Genomic DNA, 22,971 nt, shown 5'->3' with positions numbered 1-22,971 from the left:
GTTGGTTCCTCGCTGCATGAAAGGCTTCATCAGTTTTCTAAAAATACATCTAATTTCGCCTAATTATACAAGACTTCAATAAGACCAATTAGTCAACTCTCAGACTAGTTGATTATGAAAATATGTATTCTTGCACATCCTTCAGTGCTAACCTCTGATTCTTGTCCTCCATCTGCAGAATGTAGGTAGTGTCGTCGTTGAGTTGACTTCGGCTGCTGAAACCCCAACGTAGTTTGAGACTCTGGGGTCCGACCGCTGCACACTCCAGCCGTGGTGGAGAGGGCGGCAGGGGCCTCGTCCTCACCGTTAGGGTCTGACTGAAGGGCCCGGGGCCCATTTCATTTTCTGCTCGAATCTGCAGGCTGAGAGGAGAAAGAAAGCAAATAAAGTGTTAAAGCTTTTTAATCTTGTACAGTTGTTAGCTCCCTAGGGTTTAAAAGGCTAAGTCACTTCTAAAATCAATTCTTGATTCTCTTCAAATGATCTCTCTTCACTTGAACGACCCAACAGACCCTAAGGAAACTCGGTGTCAATGAATCAGTATTGGTGACTTTAAAGGGAATAAATCATCCAAAAATGAAGCTCGGTGACCTTTAGCACAGATGAAAATGATCTACTCTGGTTGAAGGGGTGGTCTTGCATTCGAATGAGGATTTCTAAGAAGTTACCCATCTGATATCCAAGAATCCAATTATTGTAAGTGCACATGGGACAGAAAAACATTTCTAAATTGTTTTAGCAGAAGACATCTAAAAAGAGGGAAGGTTATTACAATACCTGGCTGGTAACATTTTATGAATTCTAACAATGCAATGTTGTGAGAACATAAACGTGAACCGACATGAATGATGCTCGGAACAGTGCTGCAAAGAACATTTTTTATAAATCACACACTGCTCTTGTTTGAATAACTTTTTCAACTTTAATAAGGATTCATTAACATTTAACATTTGATTAGGCCTACTTCAATTTCTGTACCTGAAAACTACTGTTAGATCTACCTGAAATACGCACCTAAAAAGCAGTTTATTTCATTTCTAGCTTTGTTCTGTTGTATTAGTTTGTGCTATTACTGTTATTTATTGGTCTTTAATAAGGTTTTAAATTTATATTAGGCTAGTAGGTTTAACCGATGTCTCGAAAATGGAATAAAGAATTGTTCACTGGTATTTTGCTGTCAAAAAGTTCATTTTAGGCCCTGCTCATGTTGTTCTAAACCTATATAAACTAAACATATATCAGTTGCATTCTGCGAATAAAAAAAAGAGCAGCATGGACATTCTTTAACATTTCTCTTTTTGTGTCTTGAAAGAGTTATACACATTTGGAACAACATGAGGGTGAGGAAATTATGACAAAATTTGATTATCCCCCCCCCCAAAACAAAGTTGTTTTGAACTAGTAAAACGCAGCATACTATTTTCTGGGACTAATGGAAGCAGAAAATATCACGTGCCGATAAATAACCCTGTAAATAACCTTTGTGTGACCATGCACACGGTTTATGGTCTCAGTGGAACTTCTATAAAAGCTTACATACAAAACCTGAAGCTTTTTTATTTCTATTAAAAAGTCTCGCACAATGTTCAAAACCCATGTGGGGTGAATTCCTGAATGAATTCAGAAACCAAAAAGGCTCGTGTAAAAAACTTACGGTAAAAATGTACGATTTTTTAAAAATGCTCCTATTTTTAGAGCATATATTATATGACAGTTTAGAAAATACAGTAGTTGTGCTGCTTAATATTTATGGTGAAACAATTTTAAAGATTCTTTGATAAATAGAAAGTTGAATAGAACAGCATTTATTTGAAGAAATCTTAAAACATTTGAATGGTAGTATATTTTTAGAGAGAGAGAGAGAGAGAGAGAGAGAGAGAGAGAGAGAGAGAGAGAGAGAGAGAGAGAGAGAGAGAGAGAGAGAGAGAGAGAGAGAGAGAGAGAGAGAGAGAGAGAGAGAGAGAGAGAGAGAGAGAGAGAGAGAGAGCATTAGGACACTTTGTGCTTGTCAAAAGCGATGTTTACAACAAATGTGATGTTGCAAGGACACCTGTGTGAACATAAGGACAACTGAATTCCTACGCCCATTTAAAAATCACATGGTCTCCAGTTGGTAATTGCAAAATTGCAAAAGTTGAGCATAATTTGTTCATAATTTGTTTTCAGAGACCACGTGGCTTGACATTTAGTCATCTAATGCTTTGAAATTCATATACATTTTGGTAACATTGGGTCAATTGGGGTGAGCTGGACCGCTCGAGAAGGATATCGAAATCTCTAGTCCCATTAGAGATACAGCATTATGCATTCATGATAATTACGAGTGCATTTGCATTTGGCATATTAATTGGGGATGTATTTCACTGTCCATTACCTCAATGGAGAAGTCACTTCTGTGTCCATTTAATGCTGTCATCCATCCCAAATTAAAGCCTTTACCTCAGGTAACATTTAAAAGACTCGCTTTCCCGAAGCCTATTAGCCCTATGACCATGTGATAGAGCAATTTTTATATGCAAATGTGTTATGATCATCCTTTTTAAAATATATCCCTATTATTTACACGAGGAGGACTTCGGTTTTCATTTTATTTTTTTTATAGAAGTACCATAGCACTACACTCTTAAAAATAAAGGATCCAAAAAGGGGGTTTTGCACACAGAAGAAGCCACAGAAGAACCATTTTGGTTCCTCAAAGAACCTTTTAGTGAACAGTTCTTAAAAGAACCATTTTTCTTAATTTGAAAAACATTTTAATAATCCAAGAACCATGGAAATATGCAATGGAAATATTCCATGGATGTTACATGTTCTCGACAATAAATAAATAAAGAACCTTTATTTTTGTTTTGTTTTTTGGAAAGATACTACTGTAATACCATGTATATTTTTGTAAACAGCATGGTCCATGAATATGGCAGCCATTCAGTACCATAGTATATATCCAATGTACCGTGGTATTACCATCTGATACATTCACAGTACCATGGTGCCTCTGTGGTTTTGTATAAAAAAAATAAAAAAAACAGCAAATATACCCTCTTCTAACAACTTGCATCTACCCAGAATGCACAATTTTGCTGAGCACATCTTGAGCCAGACATAAGTGGAGACCATTTGTACAGCTAATAACACTAATTCAGGGACCTGCTCGTGGCTCACAAGCACTCTTCTGTATAAAACAGAACCACGTGAAAATAAGGTCCCCGGTCATCGCTAATGCACAAATATATATATGATGATGAAAAAGAGATACAAAGTGTTAAACAATATCTCTTGCTCACCTGTACTCGCTGTCCGGCAGCAGGTCCCTGATAATGTGGCAGGTTGCGTTTTCGGTGGTGATGATGTCGTCTCCCATTGAGATGCTGTAGGAGGTGATTTCTGCTCCATTACAGTGGGGCTCGTCCCAGGTGAGGGCCAGACAGGTGGAGGGGGAGAAGGAGTCACTTTCTGTTGGGGTCGGAGGGAGGTCGAGCAGGTGAACTCCGGATACAACATCAGGGACTGCTGCAGGGGTCCGACACGTCACCAGATCACTGTAGGGGCCCGCCCCTGCCTGGTTCACTGCCTATGAACCGAATACAAGAAAAAAATGGCACCATGAAATCAAAAATGACAATTCTGTGATTTTTTTTATGTTGCAGTATTAAAAAAAGAAAAAGATTTACCCGCGCAAGGGCAGGACAACATGTCACTCACATGAGATTACAATTAATAGCAAACCACGACTATCCAATCAATACCAAAAGGACAAAATCAAGATCCGCCCTACATTTATTCTCGTTCGAGAAATTTTCACTTTGATCAACATCACAAATTAGGGAGGAAAAGACTATTAGACTAAATTAGGGAGTCATGCTGACTTTAAACTCAAAAGTAAATAATCAGTTTTGCTGATTATCTTTTGACCCATATATAAAAATCATGCATTTGGTTTGTCAAAATATTTGGAAGGACAGTATTTAATACGGAGTATTTTGGAGAGTACAACGAGAAATTCATTCTCTTCATTCTCGTGCTGATAGATTGTTTTGCATCAACTACATAACACAAACAGTGATTCAGAGCCAATTAAATGTGAAGAGGACCACTGAAAGGTCAGAACATTTCCAGATATAACAGCTCCAGTCACAATTTGCAGGTTTATTTTTGGTGCATTAAAACCAGTTTGCACAGAGACAATGATAATGTACACACCAATGCATGTAGGCTGAGTTTACTACAATAAGTAAAAAAACAAAACAAAAACATATACATTGTAAACAGAACGTGTTGATCCTCTTTACACTGTATGATTAAGGTTTTAGACTCTTCTTGTTTGTTTAATTATAATGCAAGCAGCGAGTAATGCATGCATTTTCAATGTGCTTATCCTCAATTTTATGAGCTTGATTAATTTCGCTTGATTAATTTCAGGAACAATTAGAATAATGTGTTTCCTTGAGCAAGAACTTAGGAAGATGATTTATTCACAACTCATTTCACTGTGAACTATTGATTCATCACAAACTAAAATGTTAATTTTAGCAAGCAAATGCTAGACTAAAATTTACAGTACTGTAACAAATCATATTTTGTTTACTGTACATTTTCTATTTTCAAGTATTTTCTTAAAAAACTAAGATAAAAATAGATTTTTTTTTTTCAAATAAAGGTTTCTTTAAATTCAACAGTTTGTAGATGCTGCATTTATTATTATTAAATATATAGCATATAAAAAAACAATTGCAGTCAACCACTACAAATGATACCGAAAAGCAAAAGCTTATTTAATACCCGTTTCACAGCACTAAATATCTTGAAATAAGCAGATAATTAAATATGAAACATAATTTAAAAAACAAACAATAAATAAAAATAAAGCAATTAAAAATAAATCTATTTAAAAAATAAAATAAAATACTATAACAATAATATATAATAAAATAAAATCGTAAAATAAAATAAATCCACTTTCTTTTTGGCTTGTTTTAATTTATATTAATGTTTGAGCGCACGTGTCAAGGTCCTAACAGATCATGAACTACCTGTAGCCTGCAGCAGTATTCTGTTGATGCCTCCAGGTTGGAGATTTGGAAGTAGGTTTCCGATCCACTGTAAACCATTTCAAGAGAGTCCAAATCACGTCCCCAGTCTAGCCGGTATTCAGAAATGTCTGTCCCAGAGCTCTCATTGTTCTGGGGATTGAGATCAGAGCAAGCATTACACTCCAGGAAACGAGAGCAACAAACGCATATTCCCAGCAGTATGTGACTAATTACCTGCTTGACACGGTTTCATCAGGACAAACACAAGAGAGCTAATGCACCATACGCACCAATAATAAATGAAACAGCCTCTCAAGACAGCAAACAGAATGCAAATAACTGAAATCTTTGTCATTCAGGAGACATCAAGGATTAAAATCACATTCATTTTCATTGTGAACAAAACATTAAAGGGCCTTTGTCATGAAAAGCAAGTGTCTTTTGAGAAGAAGTGATAGAAGTGAAGAAAGCATTTTGCGTGGACACAATCTGCCACCTTTCTCTGGTAAGAATCAATCTTCAACACTTTCTGGGTGATCGATGATGAACTTTCGAGTTTGGATGGAGTTTCTGCACCAGTATTGAGCACATATTCTAATAATTCAAAACAATTTTCTTTCTACGAGTCCCAAAGCCATCGATTGCTTCTGAAAATTGATTTCTTTCTCAACGCAGCAGAAAACCAGCACGATTCATCATTTACTGTATTGTATACAGTCAGTGTGAATGGCTCTTTCAGACTCACCTCCCAGGTCACATCAGCACAAGTGTGTGATGTCACATTGATGGCAGGGGGGCTACATTGTCCTGGGGGGCCAGCGGCAGTGCTTATTTCCACAGATTCAGAGTAAGGTCCATACTGGAAAAAAGGAGAGAGAGAAAGTGGCTGAGATTTAGAGCGTTTTAGCTATCTCAAAGGTAATGAATGGTCTGGGTTCTACAATAAGGAGGGAAATCTGTTATATGTGACAAAATTATGGCTGTTTGAGATATAATTTGTCCTGACTCATTGCTTATGAAAGAGAATAAAAGCTAAAATGTCTAAAATACTTGCCACGTTCCCTTCACTAAAAATATATACTATTTATTTATATTGTGGCACGTGGGAAGAAAAAGTATTAATTTGTGAAATAAAACCACCTGAATGGAGAAATAAAATGATAGATAGATAGATAGATAGATAGATAGATAGATAGATAGATAGATAGATAGATAGATAGATAGATAGATAGATATTTTGAATAAAAAAAAAGGTGTATCAGTCTCAGTGTTATTTTTGTATTTTTTATAAACTATTATAGTATTTATTAATATTTGGAATTAGCTTTTATTTTTATATTTTAAATTTTAATTTTAGTTTAGATTTTTGTAATTTTGTCATGTGTTTTTGTGCACAAGGTGACTTACCCCAACACTGTTGGCTGCACGAACTTGGAACCTGTAGGTAGTGCCAGGGAGCAAATTACCCACAGTGCACTCTGTTTTAGATCCACGGTACACCTCCGCCGGCTCTGAAGCTTCCTCTATTGCACACATCTCCAAGCTAAACTCCACACCTTCACTCTCTTCACCACACACAGGACCATCTGGAGAAACGAAGAATTAAAAGTGTGTTGGAGAAATATAGAGACAGGGACAGAACAATAAGCAATCATTTAAAAGTGCAAAAGTCAAACCATAATCCATCACTCCAGTCCAATACACATGACCACGACGTTAGGACCGTTTCACACATATTAGTTTTGGTGGCCATATTAACAGGTTATGGAAAAAGTGCTGAGCTTATTTAGAAGCCTCATAATAATAATTAATTTAAAATATATTAAAGAAATTGTGACTTGGGAGGATAATTAAAAAAAGAGTGTATATTGCAGAACAAATGATAATAATAACAATAATAATAATAATAATTCAAAAATGCCTCATAATCAGGAGGTGAGTTGACAAGGCATTTTATGAATTATTTTCATAAATAACTCATAGGACTGTATATTGCACACAAAATAAATAATACTTAAATGAATGCCTCATATGAATAATTAAAAAAATCATGACCTGGGAGGTGTTGACAAGAGAAATTTTATGAATGAATTAAAGCTTATAATTGCAGAAAATAAAAAAATAAAAAAAGAAATAATAAGAATGATAATAATAATTACTATTATTACTACTATTATTTTTTATGTTTTGCAATATTTTATTTCAACTATTGTTAAAAAATACATCTATCTGGCTTGATACAAGTTACACAGGTAGACTAAAGCTAATTTATGTAATGTAAATTATTTACCTTTCCTTTCCTCATGTAAATGACAAAACAAATTTGTAATAGTGCACACATCCAATAAAACTTTTATGGCCATTATTATGAGAAACATTCAATGCTGAAACCCATACATTATTTTCTGTATAGAGCCACAGTTCTAAAACATTGCTGGTGTGAAACCACAATGCAATCCTACTGTCGTTAAGCTCACGTCCCCCAGACACATGACTTGATGATCTTAGAAGGCATCCATCTACCAGCCCTTTCAAAACCAAAACAAGATCTCAGTTCCCTCTACAACTGTGGCTAACTGGCTACAGGAAAGAAACTGATCAATCGCAGTGATGGAGAACATGCAGGACAGCTCACGCCTGATGTCCGAGGTCTAAGAGTCAGCATGGATGCCTGAAATCAGCACTGCCATTTCACAGTTATTTATAGATGGTGTTCAGCCTCTTAGATGAGCCCACCTTCACTCAAAAACAGTGAGTCAGGGGTATTATCGCTAACAAACAACTGCATTATACCTCTAGCTCCCTCAAACACACACACGAATGCAAACACAGACCCACACTAAATAGGGTTATGCAATGTGTGAACAACACAAAGTAAATGCAAAGCTCTGTTGATCCAGGTGCATTCTGGGTAATTTGGACTTCTATAACTATAAACCCTCTGCCTATTTCACCAGACAAACATAATTAGTCTAAAAGCACACAAGTGTCACTTTAACTTGTTTTTAACTTCAATTTCTCTTTCCAAATGGATCAAGAGATTTGTTGATATTGGGTCATATTGTGGTCATATACCTATTGGGGGGGTGGGGTCTGGGGCTCTTATGCCACAAATGCTAAACTATTGTTTTAGATAATCTGTTTATTTCTTTTTATTTGAGACTTGAAGATTGTAAAGATAGGTAAAGATGAAAAAAAAAAAAGGATATCAAAAGAAAAAATAAGAGCCTCACCCCACTGCAAAATCAGCTCCTTGTGTTTGACATCACCCATGATCCTTGGGGGTCGACAGCGGCCAGGGGGCGGAATATGAGTGCGCGCCGTCAAGTCATCCGAGTACTGAACAACCAATACAACGAGTCAATATACAACACAAGGGGTACAATGTTATCTAATGAATCAGCCTGGAAAATCAGTTAATGCACTTTGGTTCTCATACCTGGCTTTGTCCGCCCACATCGACACAGCTGAGTCTCAGAGAGTAGCTTGTTGCTGGTTTTAAATCCTCACATAAATGTTTCCTCTCTGGTCCTCTATAGCGAGTCACCCACTGCCTCTCTGCTGAACAAACACAGATTCATACAGTACATATCTATCTCAGTGAACCTGTCAAAAACATATCACAGGCATATTTCACATCAAAATCTAAATTATATTATTGAAATAAAATGACTTTGTTCAAAAATCTGGAGTCAGTAAGAATGTTTTTAAGAAGCATGAATTAAATTGATCAAAATTGACAATAAGGCATTAACATTGTTACAAAAAAAAAAAAAATCAAATTCCCAAATAAACGCTTTGTTTGTTTTATATTAATAAAAAAAAAATCTATCACAGTTTCTACAAAAATATTAAGCAGCACAACTCTTTTCAACATTGATAATACAAACAGTTTCTTGATCATCAAATCAGATTGGTAGAATGATTTCTGAAGGATCATGTGACACTGAAGACTGGAGTAATGATGCTGAAAATTCAGCTTTGCCATCACAGGAATAAATTTAAAAGAAACAAAAAATTGTAATATAAATTGCAGCCTTGGCCAGTATAAGAGACTTCTTTCAAAAACATCACAGGAATAAATTAATTTTAAAAGCATAATAAAATAAGAGTTCTTTTAAATTGCAATAATATTTCACAGAATTACTGTTTTGTCTGTATTTTTGATCAAATAAAAGCAGCCTTGATAAGAGGCACTTTTCAAAAAAACAAAAAATCTTACTAACCCCATCTGTAGTGTTCATTTTGAATAATTGTATATATTTATATAATTTTATATCTCTCTCAATTAAGCACATTTATCACCTCAATTCACATTACAAAAAAAAATCAAAAAATAATCTACAACAAATAATGTGAAAGAATAATATATTCTTTAAATTGTAAAATCCATAATTTTGAAAAAAAGTTTTGAAAAAATATAAAAAAAATAAAGTTTTAAATATGAATACATTTAAATTTATCATTTACAAATATAATATTCTTTCATTTTTTGGGGTTAAATGCTACGTGGACATTCACCATCAGATTCACCCGTTTGCAATAAGAAATACCTTCAGAATTCCCTTCTGATGTCTCCAGGACGTACGTCAAGTCTCCAGATCCACCATCATCTTGTGGAGGTTCTGATTTAATTATATAAAACAGTGACGTTAGAATGTAATGATAAATGGACAAAAAAAAAAAAAAAAAAAAAAGCTGTGTGAAACATAAATTGATTATGATTTCCTACCCCACGTCACACAGAAGCTGTGATACGTGACTGCGTTTACTGCAGGATTCACAGGGGGTCCGGGTCTGTCTGGGGTGGTCTTACACACAAGCAGAGAGCTTGGTGCACTGCGCCACTCACCGCTGCAAGTGATGAGCTGTAGGTCACAGTAAAGAAGATCACACAAGGGGAAGCATGCATACAGCTATTTCTGCACTGTATGTACATATATACACACACTACCGTTCAAAAGAGACTTCTTTCAAAAACATTAAAATATCTTACAGAACCCAAACTTTTTGAACGATAGTGTATTATTGCGTATCCCACAATGAAATGTGCTTAACTTCAACTTTTTCTAGTGTGATGAATGAACTGGAAGTAAAACCAGCCACAATTTTTCAGATTTTTGGATTTGACAGCCAAATGTATTAATTACTGACTAAAAATGCAGAAGATCTATATTTTTATACTGTACTCAGGCTTCTATTATTTCATTCCAAACATCTCTGAGAGATCTGAATGACTTCAGACTGAAAAGAGGATGACGAAGATGACATTTGAGGATTTCAGGACACATTTGCTTTGTGTCCCAATCTCCTACAGCATCGCAGGGAGCAGCATTTAAAATCTTGTCTGAAGTACCTTTCTCCCCTGATAATAACGCAGTGTTCTCTGCTTTCTCAGAGATTAGAGTAAAAGCCTTTTACACGCAACACCACAGGAAATCAATTCACCTTCCCCCAACAACAGCTGCTAGATCTGAGAAACAGCTCCAGGTTAGCGGACAAACTAAAGTTCATTAGATTATCGCTAATTGCCTGATTGGTGTAGGAGGAAATGAGGAAGCAAAAGTGCCCGAGGAACGTGTGATTTCTAGAACCCTAGTTAAACACCTGTATGGATGGTTTGTTTACGTGCGTATGGTTCTGTGTGTGAATAAAATAAATCATGAATTGAAAATCATGAGACATTTTATGATTTCTGTGCTGGAAAACTCATCACTCACCCTGAATTTGTACAGCGTGTTCCTTCTTAGGGACTCCAACTTACAGTTCAGCTCCAAACCGCTGTAAACTTCCTGGAAGTCCAGTCCCTGCCAAAAACACATTGTTTTTTAGATGTCAAGAAGTGAAGTATGGAACAATTATTTCCAGCTAGTCCCACCCCAAACTAACACCACAATTTGTTTTTGTCAAACCAGTGCCTCTTATTTTCAAAACCTTCCCTCCAATCTGGTAAGTAACACTTCTGTTTACGATGCAATCAAATACTAATGGACAAAATAAAGCAGAGTCCTAATTTTTTTTCTAGATTAATATCCTGTTTCACTCTAAAATATGTCCAAATCCGAAGGTAAAATAGGTAGCAGATGTTGTTGCATGTTTCATGACATTAATTAATACTATATGTGACCCTGGACCACAAAACCAGTCACAAGTCGCACGGGTATATTTGTGGCAATAGCCAACAATACATTGTATGGGTCAAAATTATCGATTTTTCTTTTATGCCAAAAATCATTAGGATATTAAGTAAAGATCATGTTCCATGAAGATATTTTGTAAATTTCCTACCTTAAATATATAAAAAAAATATTTTTGTGAGTGGATGCACCAAAAGCACAAACATAACTAGACAACTTTAAAGGCGATTTTCTCAATGTTTCGATTTTATTTGCACCCTCAGATTCCAGATTTTCAAATAGTTGTTTTATTCAGCTTTCAGATGATGTATAAATCTCAATTAAAAAATGTTTTACCCTTGTGACTGGTTTTGTGGTCCAGGGTCACATATAATTATATAAAAATCTATGAATTATAAATTTAATATTATATAATAATACAATTAAAACTATACATTAAAATGTAATAGAAAATCATAGAATAAGCCTATTTCCTAACAAATTTGAGGTTTAAATGTATTATATTATAAAAAAAATAATGTGCATGAAATCTCGCTCAAATATTTGGATGGCTCATGGATCCAGAAGAGTCGATCCATGTTACTCTGACAACTGTGGGCAAAGGTGATTAACCAGTGAGGTAGAAAAAACAGCTAAAAGACTGATCTGTCTATTAGCGGTCATATTCCCTCAACACTGAGAAAGCCAATTTGTGGTGAAAAGGATGGCAACAGAAAGCCATAATAACTACTGCACAAGGGGGATTATGGGATGCGTATGGTAGGGCTGAGTTCAACACCTTGGTCTCATCCTGTATCTCCAGGGTGTACGTGACCACCTCCTCAGCGCTGCAGCTGTTTGGTCGAGTCCACTCCAGCGTAACCCAGGACGGACCTGCCTTTACCAGCCGTGGAGGCAAGGAAATCTGTGGGAGACTTCCTGTGGTGTAGAAGACGACTTCTGTGCTGAACCCACTGGAGAAAAAGAAAACAGTAAACAGTAATAAATCCCATCCTTTCCCATCCTATAAAGATTATACAACATATCCGTGTCTCATCAAAGCGTGCGAGAAGCACAAAGATATAAATTGTTTGGGCTTTTTCCCCTGGGAAAACAACACTGCCGCCACTCACAGTGAGTAGTGAGGAGAATTTTCTCATTTACCGCGCCATTAAACACAAGGACACCACAGGGCCAAAATTCTACTAAATTGCATTCAACCAAAAGAACATATGCTGGTGGGTTATATTTATAAAAACTGTTTTATGATTTATTGCAAAAAAACAAAACAACATTTCACCTAAACCTCAGAAATAACCAGAAAAATTTATAACTCAGAAATAAGTACTATGGCAGTATCATGATAAATAGAGGTATGAGATGGAAATATTTCTATATTGCTGATAGATTATTATATTCATTTACCATGGTATTTTTGATAGTACTCCAAGGTACTTCAAAGAACAACGGAATTATCCTAATAAACATCAAAAACACATGGTATGTATTACTGGGTTTAAAAAAAAAATAATAATAATAATAATAATAAAAAAATAATAATAATAAAAAAATAAAAAATAAAAATAATAATAATAATAATAATAATAATAATATATATATATTTATATAAAATAAAAATAAATAAATAACATAATAAAACATGTATTACTGGTTAATTTAATTAAAAAAATTATTTTATTTTTTTGTGTAAATGACATACAGACAAATAAACAAACCTGGTGCCAATATCATTTAGCGCTGCCACTCGAAACGTGTACCCGACAGCAGGGCACAGCCTCATTACTTTGCAGTGTCGTTGGTGTCCGACGTAATATTCACGGAAAATGCTGTTCTTTTTCCCCTGAAAAAGCAACAAGGATTAAACGATGCAGTTAGGAAAGACAAATAGGATGACAAGCATAAAATAAACATCTTAAAACACACAGAAAAGACCAGCAGCAGCCATACGCTGTGCCAGAACAGAACACTCTTTACATGGAAAAGAACAACAACAAAAACAAAATTGCTGCTGGAAGCTGTGCTAACCGTCACAACAACAGGAGCCAGAATTTAATTAAAATTAAAAGGCAGAGGTATTTAGGATGGATTCTGCGGGGGAGGAACCGCTGCCAGCCACAGCTGAGGAGTTTTAATGAACTCTTATTGAGCCAGAAAATAAAGTAGACAGTCTGTGGTGTAAAGCAGAACAGTCGGTTAAAGCGTTAGTCTCCTCAGGACCAACATCTCATGCCATAGGGACGGGAACACATTTGACAGCCATTGCAAAAAATTAAGGCAAATAATGAGGAAATGAGTGAGAGAGAGAAATCAACTGAATGGTTGAGGGGTAGATGACACACTCAGGATATTACCAAATTAAATTTAAACGGGTGATGCGGCACATACCTCATCCCATTCTAGAACGTAATTGGTGATTTTTGAGCCGTTGTCCACAGGGGGCTGCAATAAAAATGAGAATTTACAAAAAGGTTATACACAGTATACACTATCATTCAAAAGTTTGAGGTTGGTAAGAGTTTTAGATGTTTTTGAAAGAAGTCTTTTACATTATGCACACCAAGGACGCATTTATTTGATCAAAATATGATATATGATATATAATTATATACTACCAATTAAACAATATAATAAACAAAATAAGTCAATATTGATGAGAGGTCATACATAACTGTGAGGCATTACTTGCCATGAAGCAAGACATAATGATCAATAAATAACTACAAATTAATTATTATTATTAATAATAATAATCAGGATCAATAATCAGACTATTCCACCATCAAGTAATAAAGTTCAGAAGCCCAACCATTCAAGTTTTAATGGTTTGTAGCAACTCAGCACAATAATACAGAACGTACCTTCCACTGTAATGTGAGGGAGCTCTTGGTGCGATGGGACAGTCTGGGGGGTAGAGGGGTTTCAGGAGGGGCGCTCTGGGTAGTGAAGGCCCTCGCATCCGAACTGGGACCCTTGACAGAGTTACACACCGAGCTTACTCTGTAAAACACATGGTGAGAATTTCCAAATGAGGACAAGAGTAATTCATCATCATCACGTTCAACAAATACGCAGAAAAATCAGCTATTGCCAACTTAAATTAATCATTTAGTGATAACAATGAATGTATTTAAATGCTGCATCCACTGTAATTGCATCCAAGAAGAACGCTTTGTGCCACTCTGCTCTTTAGATATGGCACAAATTCACATTTAAATACAAATCCATTTTTTCGCATTCATTATCTTTCATTTAGTCTTGTTAATCAGATATCAGGACATTCACCTCTCTTCAGCACTCGAATGAAATTCAAAGTGCTCGGTTAATGGAGCGTTTCATCTCATTTGTACGTCGCTCGGTTAAAAGTGTGTGCTAGATGAATATATGCAAATATGAAACATTATTCTTACCGGATGTGATAGTCCGTGGCTGGTCTGAGGTCAGTGAGGGTGTACTGGAGTTCCTCACCACTGAAAAAAAGATGTGTGAGAGTAGATGGATGAAGCATCCGTAAAAACCTCCTTCAGCTTTCAAATCAATTCATAATAGCCTTTATGATTTGCTTTGGGGACCAAAAAAAGAAAGCTATAGATGTACATAAGGTTAATTTCCTAACCACATGGGGAAGATTACAAGATTGTTATGTAACTATACTAATAAACAAAGAAAAAAACATAAATCATATTGAGAATCACAAACATCTGAATAGAAAACTAAACAAAATAGCATGTCATTTACGTAATTGATGCAGTCTATTTAAATAAATTTAATTCATTTAAATTAACTGTTGTTGTTTGTAAAATAGGTTTGAATGAATGATTAATGACTCACACACATAAAGACTCGTTTCATTACTGGATGAATCAGCGTCTTTGAATGAAATGATAGTGTGTGGTTGTGAAGCAGTTTAATACCTATGACAGCCGGCAGCGCAAACGAACATTTGAATGTTCTAACTTTTCAAAGGTTTGATAGACCCATCCAAATTGTTGGAATTTAGGAATAAGATCATGAGGGGTTTGAACTAAAACGATTGATCGTGCAGATCTAATAAATCAAAAAAAAAAAAAAATTTGTCAAGAGTGAAGTGCAGTACACATGATGTTAAAAAAGGCCTTACCTGTACACAACCTTGTATTTCCCGTCACGGCCCTTGTCCTTGAGCTGGAGCTCGTAACTACAGTAAGGGACCCGTCCAGATGATCCCGGTAAGAAAACAGAAGTCCACGACACAAGTGCGGAGTGGGACTGTACATTAGACACCTGTGGAGCCAAAATAAAGACACATTCAAGAGTTAAAGAGTCTGACAACAAGTCTGAAACATCTTTTTTAGAAAAGAGCCTGGAAGATTTAAAGTCCAAAATAAAATGCTGGCTGGCTTTGAATTCTAATTTCAAATTATTTATGATGTCGGGTACATCAATAAATCGAGGCAGCTGTAAATAGTGGTTAATTTGGGTGCCAAGGCTACTGCAGGCTCATCTCCAGAGAATGAAGCATCAGTCAGAACACACTACAGCTTACGTCCTTCACAGTCGCTCAGAGCGGAGAGACTCTTTAGTCACAAAACAAAAACATCTGCGACTGAAGAGGCTTCAGCCATGGCAAACCAGACTATTTACCCAATACTTTCCATTTTGCATTCAAATTAAATTATTTAGTATTATTTTTATTTATTAATCAGGCGTACTCACTGTAGAGGCACATTGCTGTCAGTTGTTTACTTCAGGTTGCTTTTTTGTTTTTTTTCTACCGTTTTGTTTTTGCAGGGGTCAAATTGACCTTGAACTAATACATTTACAAAGAATTAGGGTTTTCAGGACCCTGAGCCATTTTTACAAACACTTTAAATACCTGCTCCCAAGGTGGATATATGAAGTCAGTTTGCCTCAAGATCAAACAGGTGCAGTTCATCACATCTATAAAAGGTTTCACTGTCATTTGAAACCAAGTCCAAATGCTTTTTAATCTTTATTTTGAACAGTATATTTTGTGTTTCATCATTTAAAACCTTACAAAACCTTATTGTGCTTGTGCTATAACTTGTGACATTCATATATTTTAAATAATTTGGGCCCCTGTATGTTACCGTCACATTTTGAACCTTGAATGCACATTTAATGTGTTTCTACAGACAGAAAGTGATGAAGATTATGAAGAGAGGTGAACCATTAAGTCATTCATTAACTCCTGCTGCCCCCTCGTGAACGTAAACGGAAGTGCTTCATTCTGACCACCTCTAGACAATAACAATCCTTACATTTCAAGTCTTATGTTGCTGTGCAGGTAGCAAGGTTGTTCTGGATGGTTGCCAAGTCAAAAGAGGCCACCTTTTGACAATCTGATCCCAGGTTATTACTCAAGTCAAATTTTTATAAACCAATTTTATCGTCCACCACACAAAAACCACACTATCAACTGTGTGTACACACACACATTATAATACAAATCTAATTATATAATATACATTATATATCATAAAAAAAAATTAAAATAAAAAAAAAAGATCAAAATAATAATATATAATCAAATAATAATATGTATTTTTCTATAGTGTGTATTAGCAGGGGTCAAACTGACCTCGAACAGAAACAACAAACACTGAAAAAAATTAATTAAATTAAATGATCAATTAAACAAAACTTCAATTTCTAGCTTGCATCCAAATCTAGTTGTCTAATAAACCTGGTATTGTACATAATGAATTTTGCTTTGTCTTTGACAAATTGTTTTGTTCCTCTTTTGTAAGTCCCTTTGGATAAAAGCGTCTGCTAAATGCGTAAATGTAAATCATAATACTTAGGATTATGTTCATATTTCTAATATGAAGCACTTGGCAAGCAATAACATATTTAGAGTGGAGCGACAATCCTGCAGGACAAATAAAACAATCACGGGCAAAAGCGTGAAATTATGACATTTAAGCTTTTCGATTTGCTGCTCGAGAGGAGATTTGTGAGACAACACGTTTTGAATCACCCACCTGGGGCTTGTCCATTCCTGATGGCACAGCCTGAACTCGTCTCGTGTCCACATCGTGATCTGCACAGAAAAGAGATTGAATATAGCCAGACGTCTCCTATCAGTCATAAATCAGAGTTTGTGTGTGACTGTAACATCTTCATGCTTGTTTGAAAAGAGAAAGAAACGCAAAGAACATAAATTCAGTATCAGCAGACAGAGACACAGATCTGGGGCATTAGAGACGTCCTGATGGATGGAGCTGTTGGAGCGGGCCTGCGGCGGGAAGGAAAGTGGCTGTTGGTCGAGTGAGGATCATAGGTCTGGCTCTTAAGGGGCCCAAGGGGCTCCTGCAATGAGTCATCACTGCGATGAAGTCATGGCGACATGACCCAACACTGACCTCTATGGTTTCCCCCCAACAAGATGTTGATGGGATTGGGAAATGGAGGATGTTTTCAGTGGATTCTTTATTTTAAATGGAGAGAATGGAAACATGAGAGATTCCACTCCATGTATGGACTAAAAATTAATCAAAATAGGTCAAAGTGCTCTTGAATTACTCATCGGATTCTAATAAAGAGTCACGACACTGTTGGAAAACAACTTTGAGAGTAAATACAGTAATGCTACAAACTACATTTTTCAGTAGAACGCTCACAATCATCAAAAAAAATTTTAATATAGTACTGCATATGTCTACCAATGGTGTGTGTACAAAAGTGATTCATTTTGCTAAATGGTATATTTGAATGCACTTTTTAAATAAGACAATTCAATGATTAATTTTCCTGCACTGATTAATGTCAGTAAGATACTTTAAAAGTTATATATATATATATACATATATATTACTGTATCTAGCTACCTTTTCCAAATGCTAGCTTGACTGTACCTAGTTTATGTGTATTAGTTTCCAACTATGAGTAGTTTGTTAAAAAGCTACAGCTTCAAAGTCCTGAACACCGCTGGGAATGAAGACCAAGTCTAAACTTCTGACGTTACGCATTTCAGCCAGATTTCAGTCTCTTCTCAGACACTCTTCACAGGAACCGCTCATCTTCCCCTCTCTTGTTTTAATTTGCAGTGCCTTTTGACTGTGCATTTTAACAAGGTCCAGCCTTGTGCTATCACTTCAGACAAGAAAAGATCTGCATCTCATTATGCGCTGTGGTTTTGCCACAGACAGACTAGACACACACGCTCTCTCTCTCTTTAACACACACAGACACAGAGGCATGGGAACAAGAGGTTCGCAAGAACAAAGACCAGGGTAAGATAAGACATTAAAGAACACAGAGGAAAACAGAGTGAGCTGTTTTCAAAAGGAATGATGAAAGAAAAGGAAATATGGAATCTACTGCATCTGATGCAACATGTATTGCACATTCATCTACCATCTGATCCCAGAACAGCTCTGATTGGAATCCTCAATGAAATACAAGCTTACTGTATACTACATACTTCAAATGAATACTGAATACTAAGGTTGGGGATCAAGAACCGGTTCTTCCTCAGAACAGCGTTTTCTGATTTGCCACAGCATCTATAGCATTTACTAATACAGTATATTATTTAAAAAAGTTGTAATTGTTAACATTAGTTAATGCACTGTGAAGTAACATGAACAGCTGTATTTTTATTAACTAACCTTAACAAAGATTAACAAATACAGTATCAAATGTATTGCTTGTTTTAGTTCATGTTAGTTAATACATTATCTAATGTTAACAAATGAAACCTTATTGTAAAGTGTGACCATTATTTTTAATGAATCAATCAGAAAGACTCACAAATACTTAATTAGACCCTAATAGTTATAGCATATATCTTTAACTATTAACTGTTTGTAATTAAATGTCACTTTAATTAAGATACATTAAAATATTTCAATTTGAAAATATCAAATAGAAGTATGTATAAAATAAATATATAAAGATTATATAAAAGACACTGAAGCGGAAGGTTAAGTTGCTGTGTGGGATACAATATTTGCAGTGTGCTCTGGTTGTATACTGCATATTTTAGAAAATGTAGAAGGTTATCATCAGTATATATAGTAAAATATGCATATGTCAAAATCATTCTAATATGCTCATTTGGTGATCAAGTAAAATTTCTTACTATTATCAATGTTGAAACCAGTTGTGTTGCTTAATTATTGTTGTGAAAACCGTGATGCATTTTTTTCAGGATTCTTTGTACAGAAAGATCAAAAGAACTAGATATTTTATATACAAAAGATATTTATTTGAAATATCTTTTGTAGTATTATAAATGTCATTGTCACTTTTGGTCAATTTAATGCAACTTTGTTGATCAGAAGTATTAATTTCTTTCAGAAAAAATAATAATAAATCCTACTGACCCCAAACTTTTGAACGGTAGCATAAATTATTCCAAACACAGCCTATGCCATTCAAGTGACTGACTGCATTTCACCAGTAGTGGGCACTCTTCCATATTCCTACTTGCTTCCTGTACTATCTACTGTTTATCCAATGTGTATGTGTGTCACACCACAGAGTAAGTGCTGACACTGATAAAAAAGCTCAAAAATAAAGGCTTGGAGGTAAAGACCCATTATGCTTCATAGAAATTAGGCTTTAAAGTGAACAGATGTGGACTCAAGCTTGTTGACTCATCTTGAAAAGTCAGCAGCTCTGACTGCTGTTATTTGAGTGCAGCTGACACTGGAAATATCCTGTTTTTGCTCTCAGCTGTTCCCACACGTATGAAAATACTACAGAGGCATGAGAACAAAATCAGCAAGATGTCTCTTAATTTAGACGTCTACTTAGCCCACCTTGTGGCTCGGTGTCTGTGTGTTTGGGGCTTCCTCTGGCTCTTCGATCTGGCCTCTTGTTGCCAGGGCTTCCTCCTCCTCCAGAGCTGCTGTGGCTCTTTCCATGGCCGTTCGCTGTGGTGGTGCAGGCCGTGCTGTTCTTGTAGCTGCTGGAAAGCGAGCTGGTCACCTGACTTAGACCTGTACGCTCCACTGGTTGTTTGAGCTTCTTGGGTGGAGGTTTACAGTACTCCTCATGACCCATGAAAGTGGAGACGTTATACAGTGGGATGATCTCTGAGATAAGTAAAAGATCATAATGACACGACAGAAAGTACAAAGCAAATGACACAAGGTAAAAGTGAAAATGTTAAACAATATATACAATATATAAGATTACTAATATATTTTATATTGAATATACAATTTATATTGTAGTCTACAAAACTCATTTGAGTGTTGTATACATGTTAAAAATGTAAATAAATGTTAAATTAATCAATTATATTATAGCTTAATTTTGCTATTTAAATGTTAGTGTAGTACATTCATACATTTTAAATAATATATTATATATGTATATATAATATACAATTCATATTCAGCGCAAAATGTATATATGAGTCCACAAAACTATTTTTGTGCAGCAATGTATATACATATGGCAATTTTTTCAAAATAAATCATCTTATACATCAATATATATATATATATATATATATATATATATATATATATATATAAAAAAAAAAACTAATTAAACTAACTAAAACTAATTTTGTGTAGGATTGTATATGCATAAAACCTAAACTAAAATGCTCTTATATTTTAGTTTATTAAATTTACATTTTAGTTTAGTAAAGAAATTCATATATTTTATATACTATATATATATTTGTAACAAGAGAGAAACATCAAGCATGTTTAAACTTTTCATTAATAATGTATCTTTGTATTGGCTGTGTTTTATAGGTTTGTGTGGTACTTTGCTTTCATGTTGAGCCAGGTTAGGACAGTGTTATTATGATTCAGTATAAAGACATGTTTGCCCGTCCTCACTTAAGTATGTGTTTAAATAGCTGAATAGACCAGGAAACTTTTAGTCTGCTATGGACAATGAAGCTTTACCTTCCGGGTAGATGGGGGGCAGTCGATGCTGATAGAACTGGTGTGGGGACACATCACCGGGGCTGACTGGCGGGTAGTATGACGTATGTGAGGCTGGAATAAAGTGTGGGTGCGTCAGGTATGGAGGATGAATGTGGTGGCTCGGGGACAGAGCTGGAGAGTAACTGGGGGGGAAACATTCAGAATGAGGTGTCACCACCACCCTCCGCACGCCCGTATTGTCCTCCAGAACCTGAAAATACAAAGATGCACAGACGTCAAGCCAAACAATTCCCAACATCACAGGCTCTCTGATGTCAGCCATTAGTAGCCCAACCCAACACATAATACAGCCTGTCTCTGGATATAATGTGCCAACAATTGCAACCGCAGACGTACAGTGCCACTTTAAACAAAGGGCAGGAATGCAAAAGTAAACAAAGCCTTCTAATGGAACGGCTATCAAATACATTCCAGTGGAGGAATGTATGCATGGAAGACGCTTACAGGAATCACAGATCTGCTGGTACAGTTCACATGGGAGAAATCATCCCACTGACAGCCACTTCTAACCCTGGGTGATCCTGAAGTCAGATTGGTCACCCAGGGTTAGAAAGTGAGGTCAGTGACGACGGCAGAAACCAAACCAAAGTGCTCAGTTATGCTTATACTGGAGGAAAGAACTGTTAAGATCTGCAGGGCTTTCTGGGAAATCAATATGTTCTAGATTCAAAGAATAAAATATATATGTTTTAATATTAAAACTTCCCTCTATGAAGTTTCTAGTTTGTAAATTGATGACTGGTGAGCCCTAGCTATTCTTCATCAACAGTAACACACAAAATGCATACAAACTGTACAGTCAACATTCATAATGAAAAATTATGGCCAAATCCAATTAGCTTTGCCACCTTAAACCAAAGGGTTTGTCCAGAGAGAAAAACTGACATTTTGGAAATACATGTAACATTTATTAATTAATATATTAGACATAAATCTTGAATCTTAATGACAAAACACTGTGAAACTTATATTACACAACTCAAGCATATCCAGACAGGTAATCAACTCATAAACAGTACCAATAATAAGACAATTAATGTGTGTACTGTAATTTATGTACAATACCAATCAAAAGTTCACAAAGGGGTCAGTAAGATTTTTTTTTTTAAATTAATACTTTTATTCAGCAAGGATGCATTAAATTGAACAAAAGTTATTTATATTTCAAATAAATGGTGTTATTTTGAACTTTCTACTTATCAAAGAATCCCAAAAATGTATCATGGTTTCCACGAAAAGTTTAAGCAGGACAACTGTTTTCAACATTGCTAATAGCAGAATGATTTAGAATGATTTCTGAAGGATCATGTGACACTGAAGACTGGAGTAATGATGCTGAAAATTCAGCTTTGCATCACAGGAATAAATTACATTTTAAAATATATTAGGATAGAAAAAAGTTCTTTTAAATGGTAATAATATTATCGGTTTTACTGTATTTTTGATCAAATAAATGCAGCCTTGGTGAGCATAAGAGACTTCTTTTGAAATTATATTAAAAAAAAAATGTAATGACCCCAAATTTTTTAACGATAATGTATGTTGACTTTACATACGTTCCTATGGATTTTGTGTAGTGGTAAAGAAAAGTGATAAAGCTAACAAGAATTTTTCTTTTTATGAGGCCACATGCTTGTGCAACAAAACTACATCGCATTACTTTTTGTGGCAAAAGAGCATCAATTACACAGATAATGAGCATTGTTATCACTTCATTTCGATGCACTCAAGCTAAAAAGCTTCCATCTTGTTGGAAAGTTGAAAGAGAGAAAGAAACGGGCAGCCCACCAAACATGGGCTGGTCCTGCCCTTCACATTTGGGTGGAACGCGCTAATGAATCATATTTACACGAGTGACCTTTGTGCCATTAAAGCCACCCCACTGATTTA

The 22,971-nt window shown here is 35.5% G+C and overlaps 1 protein-coding gene across 1 annotated transcript in view; it reads right to left on the bottom strand.

Moving 5' to 3' along the window:
* fndc3bb (fibronectin type III domain containing 3Bb) overlaps nt 1-22,971 on the bottom strand; it is a 42,106-nt gene that overhangs the window by 10,922 nt on the left and 8,213 nt on the right. The window contains exons 3-21 of the mRNA XM_084398355.1: nt 21,040-21,271; nt 19,933-20,208; nt 17,149-17,207; nt 15,285-15,427; nt 14,575-14,634; nt 14,026-14,164; nt 13,553-13,606; nt 12,883-13,007; nt 11,946-12,120; nt 10,751-10,837; nt 9,763-9,898; nt 9,584-9,655; nt 8,470-8,591; nt 8,264-8,369; nt 6,438-6,616; nt 5,776-5,889; nt 5,031-5,180; nt 3,285-3,571; nt 153-362 (exon numbers count right to left, since the gene is read on the bottom strand). Of these exons, the coding sequence (XP_084254481.1) occupies nt 153-362; nt 3,285-3,571; nt 5,031-5,180; nt 5,776-5,889; nt 6,438-6,616; nt 8,264-8,369; nt 8,470-8,591; nt 9,584-9,655; nt 9,763-9,898; nt 10,751-10,837; nt 11,946-12,120; nt 12,883-13,007; nt 13,553-13,606; nt 14,026-14,164; nt 14,575-14,634; nt 15,285-15,427; nt 17,149-17,207; nt 19,933-20,208; nt 21,040-21,271 (2,726 nt within the window). The remainder of the gene's footprint in view (nt 1-152; nt 363-3,284; nt 3,572-5,030; nt 5,181-5,775; nt 5,890-6,437; nt 6,617-8,263; nt 8,370-8,469; nt 8,592-9,583; nt 9,656-9,762; nt 9,899-10,750; nt 10,838-11,945; nt 12,121-12,882; nt 13,008-13,552; nt 13,607-14,025; nt 14,165-14,574; nt 14,635-15,284; nt 15,428-17,148; nt 17,208-19,932; nt 20,209-21,039; nt 21,272-22,971) is intronic.

The sequence above is a fragment of the Rutilus rutilus genome (assembly GCF_951802725.1).
Source record: "Rutilus rutilus genome assembly, chromosome: 24".
Taxonomy (NCBI): Eukaryota; Metazoa; Chordata; class Actinopteri; order Cypriniformes; family Leuciscidae; genus Rutilus; species Rutilus rutilus.
This window is presented reverse-complemented; position numbering and strand designations above follow the sequence as displayed.